Raw genomic sequence first — 6,954 nt, forward strand, 5'->3', positions numbered from 1 at the left:
AGAAAAGGCATTCTGACCACCTCACTCGGGCATATATTTACACCAGGTCAGGGGTCTTGGACCCCGGTCAGCACTGACCAAGACCACCTGCCTGCCCTCCCTGAGCTGCCTGGCTCCCAAGGCAGGTTCACAGTGGCAGCTTTCAGAGAGGGCGAGGCTTGCCATCCAATTCACTGCAGAGAAGAGACACAGTTGAGAAGCCAGCCACACCTAGAAAGGGCCTCTCCACAGCAACACTGTGGCTTCTTCAATCTTCTTCGAGTCTGGGTGGTCTGACTCTGCTACCCCCCCTGCCTTTAGTCCAAATTCTGGTTGAATCCTCAAAAATCAAGTTTCTAAATTTGAATATCAAGGCTTTTTTCTTAAACAACAACCTTTTTTACTCCACAACTACAAAATCAGATTCTAAACCCTATGAACTAATCGAGGCATAAAAATCCCTATTTTCCAAGGATAACTACTAACTCTTCTCCCACAGGATGCTTACATGAATCCCTTTAAAATGAAGATTAAAACTGCATGTTAAATAGTGACCAAGGAAAGTTTGAGACTTTACCTTTAGACACAAATCTTAGAACTTTTTACTTTAAAATATTTACTTAAAATTACTTCAAAAATTACATCACAAACATGCGTTATTAATTACTCCTGAGAAAAAGCAAACTATGTTGTTCCATCAAACGCTCACAGCAGCAAGACAGAACCCACTTCACTCTGACTTCCACAGCACGAGCATTAAGCTTTTTTTTTTTTTGTGAAAGGATTGCAGACCTCTGATTCCCAGCCAGTTTAATCCTCCGACCCTCCTTTTCCAAAGAGTCTGTTGTGCCTTCCTGGGCGGCCCTTCTCCAAGTGTCAGCTGTCCTGACCTGGCCAGTCCTCGTCCATCAGTGGCCAAACATGCAGTGCAAGCAGTTCTCCAGCACAACTTTCCTCAACCCCAGCAAGCCAGCGTCTTGCACTCAATTTTCAATTTCACCTTGTGGAGCTTGGCCATGGAACAACAGGCAGGAACAGGCGATGTTATTACTAAATGAGAGGAGTGTTGGAAGAGTTCATTTATGAAATTAACTCTTCCCCCAACAGTACAGGATCAAGTATCAGCTGCTTAGTGTGATTGTCCATGCTTCTCTCCACAAGCTTATACCTCTGGGACTCTGAGAGTGAAACCCAGAAAGCAAGGCCCACACATGTCACCGCTGCCCTTGGAGGCAGGTTTTGCGAGAATCTCTCCCATGCGTCCTGGACACGCACAGGAAGCTATGGGAGGGAAAGGCCCCTAGAGTGATGCCCACCCCCATGCTCCGTAGCAGGTCCCACCCAGCGTCACAAGGATGTTTCGGGCAGGTCACACCTGCTCTGCTTTACGTCAGTGAAGTCAGGCTGGAAGAAGAGTGGGATCTTGGTTGTGCCTCCAAGCTCTGATGCCTTCAGGAAAGTATTGAAAACAAACATGCCCCAAGTTGGAAATGACTCTCACCAGGGGCCCCTGGGGCACGGCTGACCACATCCCTATGGCGACAGTTGTTGGTCTCTCTCAGATTTCAAATTAAGAAGAGAATTTCCTTTGAGTTAATGGAAGATATTAAAAAGTGAGATTAGATAACATCAAGAAACCTGCACAGACGAAGCTGTATACACCTGCTGCACAATGCAGGCACACCTGAGATGGCACAGCCTTCGAAAGGCCAAACTCTGAATAGAAGCTGTTCAGGGCCCGGGACACCTGCACGTGTCTTCATTCAATTTCACTATTTCTGGGTCTCTGTAACACACTAGTAAGGTCGTGGCCAATATCTGAGGGCCATGCTCCCACTGTCACTTCATCAGGACTTTTAACCTGAAGGTTTCCAAAGCTGCTAGAAGAACCATGGCAAAATAACAATAGCCCAAAGCACTGCTGGGTCAGGAGATGAGAGCACATGCCAGTGACAGCACTCAGAGGCTGGGATGCAAAGGGCCCAGGGCCTGTCCACACACCTGCCCACATCTGTAGGTCAAAAGCCCAGGTCAACAGTATGGCTCACACTAAACACACCATTCCCAAAACAAAGGTTTGGGATTTCAATCAAACAATGTAGTAAGACCAGAGCCAAAACTGGCGTTTCACCTCCTCTCCTCTGAAGGTTCTTGCACCAATCCCTGTCCTCTTTCACCTGCTTTTTCTTCATCCTACTTGAGGCAGAAAGCAGACTGGCAGTCTCACAAGACCAAGCTGCCAGGCAGTTTCCAAGGGCAGAAAACTCCTCCCCAGAAAAGGACAAATAGTGCGGGTTGCCACATGGGCTACCAGGCAAAGACCCAACTGGGTTCAGCCGATGTGCCACAGCAGGCTCACCCTCCCCTGAGGACTGCACACTGCATTTCCAGAAGTGCACGTACTGGGATTGTGCCACAACCCCAAGCAGCTTCTCAGCAACAAGGTCCTTTACTATTGGCCAGGCCAGGTGTGTCTTTAACGCAGTTATATCCTTCTCTAAGCCCCAACTGAAAGACTTTTTGGTGGCCTTTCCCAACACTCTGGGTAAGCTGGTGGCCAGAAGCAAGTTCCAGACAGAACTACTTCTTGATACCAAAAGATTAGTTCATATAGGACCAACGGGCCATGTGGAAATGATCACCGGGGGACCTTGCTTCCTCTAATCACAAGTCCCATTCCACCACTGCTCAGGTTTACTACTTCCTGTTCCTTCTGAAAGAGCAGCTGAGTAGCTGACCAAGCAGAGGTCACCCTGCCCTTCTAAGCAAATAGCAGGTGATCCTCACAGGCCCCTATGGGCAGAGGTGGCAGGGAGTGGATGCACCCAGGGCCATACTGGAAGCATGGTACACACCACCCAGACAGGCAAGGAGAGATCTCCGGCAAAGGGGAAAAGGAAGGTTCAAAGAGCATGACTGCAGTATGAAACCAGAGCTCATGGCAGACTTCAGAGCGCTCTCTTATGCCCTACACCATACTGCCTTACAGCTAGGTTCTACTAGGCGGACAAGGGCTGGGGCCAAGGGCCAGGGGCCAGGACCCAGGGCCATCAGAGTAGCAGAGCCCTGGAGGTGTCGCTGAGTTTTAGGCTTTAGTCTTTAATGTGGGGGATTGGAGATGGGGGAGGTGCCATTACAGGGTGAAGGGGAACCGGACCAGACCTGCTGGTAGAGAAGATCGCCCCACTGGCAGTGATGAGAAAGGACCCAGGCAGGGCCAAAGTGCATCAAAGGTACCTCTGGCTGCTTTAGCAATCTCCACAGAGGTGGCAAGAGCCTGCCTGAGGGTGGCGAATAAGGTGTGAAGAGATTCAAAGGGCCAAACACAGCATCGGATGAGTGACTGGACGTGGGGGATGAAGAAGGTGAGAGGAGGCTGCACAACCGAGCAGTGTCTTGTGCACTAGGCAGGGGGCCTTGTGGGCAAGTTTCAGGGTGGGTCAAGATTACGAGATGGTGTCTCCCATGCTGTCCCTACCCCAGAAAATCCCCAGATCCTAGCACAGCACCTGGCCCAGTGGGCTCATTCACTAACAAAAGCAACACTACCTACTGAGGCTAACTAGAGTTACCAGGAGGATCTTGGGGACCCCAAGTGAGGTGCATGGGGCCTGATGCGCTACTGCTCTCCAAGCGCAGAGGTACAACCGAAGACTGACAGAGACCACGAGTCTTCCTATTCTTTCTAGCGCCGAGACCCACAGTCTATTCCAGTTACATAACAGGCTGTAAATGTAAACGTCCACCCAAGCGAGTCCTTAGGTATGCACTGCTATACATCAAGAAAAAACTGCTCCCAACCACCTGCTCTCAGAAAGTTCCACAAGAAAGAACCGGAGGGAGAGAGGAGAGGAGGCTGCACCCCCACCAGGGTCTGCAGTGCATGTTTAGGCTTCGGGGAATTTAGAAAGTAACACTTGGAGCCCAGGCCAGGTGAAGTAAGTTACAGAACATGCACCTATTACAGTGTATCACACGCTTTAAACAAGTATCAACTTAAGCCAACATACGGAAACAGGATTATAAGAAAAAGTGTACTATAAGAAGGAACTCCAACGCCTAGCAATTGTGGGTATTTGTAGGACTCTAATGCACGTAACCCTCATACTCGGGCAAATCTTTGTTTTTTAAATCGGCAAAAAAAAAAAAATAAAAAAAAAAAAAAATGTGTAAGGAAAACGATATATCATTTAAGTCTTAAAATACTGACACACAACCTACATGTAAATTATTTTCAGACGCTCAGAAAAGCCCAAAATTGCAAGGGGGCTGCGTAAATGGCATCACACCGGAGCAGCCTCACCTGGGACAATTCCAACCCCACACACCACCTTTCGTTTCATTCCTTGCCGTCTGTAGGTGCACTAAATTTAAGTAGAACCTCTAATTCCCTCCAGGCGATGTGGAAATATTTAAAATAAAAATAGCATCTTCCAAAGAATCAGCATGTATGACAAATCTGTTTTTTTCTTTGAATAAAGCCAATTTTTATAAACTATAAATGATACTTTTTATGTTCATTGCAGCATTAAATTAAACCATACAAACCGCCCCCCCCCAAAAAAAAAAAACTCTTCTAAGTTTACTGATGGTTAAATCGTACCACTACCAAAAACTCAGTTATCTTTTAAAGGAAATTTCTAAAAAAAAATTTTTAAAAAAGTTAATATTTACTTTCAATGTGATCTGAGTTCCTGGCAACGCTAAATTATTCTGCAACTTACATGAAAGTCCACGCTTATCTGTGCCCCACTTTGACAAGGAGTTCCCCACTTGCCCGGAGGTGGGGTGGAGGGGGAGAGTCGATTTCCCTTTCCAGCGTCAAGAATAGAAAAGGCAAATAACTGCAGGTCCTCTATTCAGCACCCCTTTCTTGCACTGTTACTTGTAGAATCTGAGCATGTCACTCCATTATTAAGGAGTTTGATATTTAAAAATTAAAAAAAAAACTTTCGGTGCAGAGTAGGGCCTTGGCCTTCAACATCTATCCTCCAAACGGAGCCCGGGAGCCCGGGGCGGGTGTTTGCACCGGGGGCTCCGGACAGGACCACGGCCCCCGCCCCCGGCCCCCTTGGCCGCCCCGCGCACTCACCCCTGGATGCCCGGGCTGTACGCGCGGCTCTTCCACGGGGTCCCGGGCCGCGGCGCCTGGGCCCCGGGGCCGCCCCCTCCGCTGAGCGCGGCCGCGCGGCTGCCCGACAGCAGGTAGTTGAGGCCGTAGGTACTGGCCTTGTTCTCGCGTTTCCGGCGGCCCGGGTGGAACTGGTGCTGCGGCGGGGAGCCGGCGGGCGTGGGGCCGCGAGGCCCGGGGTGCCCGTTCGCCGTGCCGGGGGCACTGGGCGCGCCGTCGGCGAAGTTGAAGAAGGCGCCGCCGCGGCCGCCGCCCGGCCGGCCCAGCGAGGCGCTACTGGAGGACGACGAGGAGCAGCCGGGGCTCTCGGTGCCCGACTCCGCGTTGGACGAGGACGACGACGAGGACGACAGCGACGGAGACTTGTGCAGGCGCCGCGCGCCCTCGGCCGCGGGCCCCAGGGCCGTCAGCAGCGCGGGGGGCAGCGCGGCGGGCGCGGCGGGGCCGGGGGTGGGTGGCGGGGGCGACGCGGCGGGCAGCGCGGGGCCCAGGCCGCCGCCGCCCCGCCCGGCCGCCCCCGCCGCGGCCGCCGTGTCCAGCGCCGGCGAGTTGAGGCAGAAGTAGGACGCGAAGCCCGAGCCGCCGCGCCCCACGCCCTGCGAGGTCTCCCAGATCTGCATCCACAGGGCATTGGCCGGCCCCTTCTGCTCGGGCTGGATCCAGGCCACGCGCGGATCCATCCACGCGCCGCCCCCGCGGGGCCCGCGCGCCCGCCCGCCCCGCCGCGGCCCCGCCCCCGCCGCGCCCTGAGGCCCGGCCGCGCGCGCACGGACGGACGGACGGACGGACGGGTCTGGGCCGGCGGCGGCGGGCGGGCCGAGCCCGGGCCTCCTGCTCGCGCCGCGCTCCCGTCGGGCTCCGGCGTGGGACGGCGGCGGCGGTGATGGGCCCGGGCAGGCCGCGGCGGACGGCTCCGGCGCTTGGCGCGTCCCGGCAGGCGGCTGCGGTCTCCGGGCTCCCGCTTCACGCGGCGCGGGGCGGGCGCGGGGGCCGCGGCGGCGGCGGCGTTCCACTCGGGCCGTGGGGAGAGGCCATCGGAGAGGGGCGGGCGGCGGGGCCGAGGGGGCGGGCCCAGGCGCCGCGCTGCTGAGGGATCCGCGGGAGGTGCCACCGCCCGTGCGCGCAGCCCTCAGTCACGCTCGCGCCGCTGGCTCCGCGCTGCGGCGGCGGCGGCGGCGGTGGCGGCGGCGGTGGCGGTGAAAAGACACTCTCCGCGGAGACAGCCCGGAGGAAGGAGGGGGCCGCCGTCGCCTCCGCTCCAATGAGGGGCGGGGGCGGGGGCGGGGGCGGGGACGGGGGCGCCGGAGGAAGCGGGGCCTCCCTTGCCGGGCTGCGTCGCCAGTACGCACGCGCGGCCGATTTCAAATCCTCCTAGACATCGCCGCCGAAGTTACGGCGCCTGCGCGCTGGGGCCCCGTCGGGCGCCGGCTGGGTGGGGACGGCGTCAGAGGCTACGCGATTGGGAGGGGCTGGAGGGAGCGGCGGCGGCGTGAGCTCTTCCAGACTAGGCCGGGGTTGGGTGGAAGAGGCAGCCGCTGGAAGGTCCGCCGCGGCGCGCAGACCAGGGCGTGCAGACATGCGTGCTAGGGCCGGGGTCTCCTGCTGCCGCCTGGCCGCGCTGCGCGTGCGCAGGGGCGCGGCCGTCGCCGACGCCGGTGGAAGTTTCGGTGCAGCCGAGCGGGGGCCGCGGACGCCACCGCTGGCATTTCCCCAGCTGGCGGGCCCTTCCCCCTGACGTAAGAGCGGGCCTGGGTCGCAGATCCCGCCCCAGGTCTCTTAGCCGAAGGGCTGTGCAGCGGGTCACGCTGCGATCTCTGGGGTCCGCGCGCCGGCCCACGTGCTCC

The 6,954-nt window shown here is 56.4% G+C and overlaps 1 protein-coding gene across 2 annotated transcripts in view; it reads right to left on the minus strand.

The window, feature by feature from the left end:
• The window catches only part of TENT4A (terminal nucleotidyltransferase 4A), a 42,962-nt gene extending 36,618 nt beyond the window's left edge, over positions 1-6,344 (minus strand). Inside the window, exon 1 of one of the 2 annotated variants that reach the window (XM_017545992.2) lies at positions 5,072-6,342. In XM_017545992.2, coding sequence (XP_017401481.1) covers positions 5,072-5,790 — 719 coding nt within the window. In that variant the 5' untranslated portion in view covers positions 5,791-6,342. Of the gene's footprint in view, positions 1-5,071 lie in introns of both variants that reach the window. The other variant, XM_017545993.2, reaches the window with a different exon arrangement.
• Positions 6,345-6,954: the final 610 nt, after the last annotated feature.

Source organism: Cebus imitator, unplaced genomic scaffold (genome assembly GCF_001604975.1).
Source record: "Cebus imitator isolate Cc_AM_T3 unplaced genomic scaffold, Cebus_imitator-1.0 Scaffold185, whole genome shotgun sequence".
Taxonomy (NCBI): Eukaryota; Metazoa; Chordata; class Mammalia; order Primates; family Cebidae; genus Cebus; species Cebus imitator.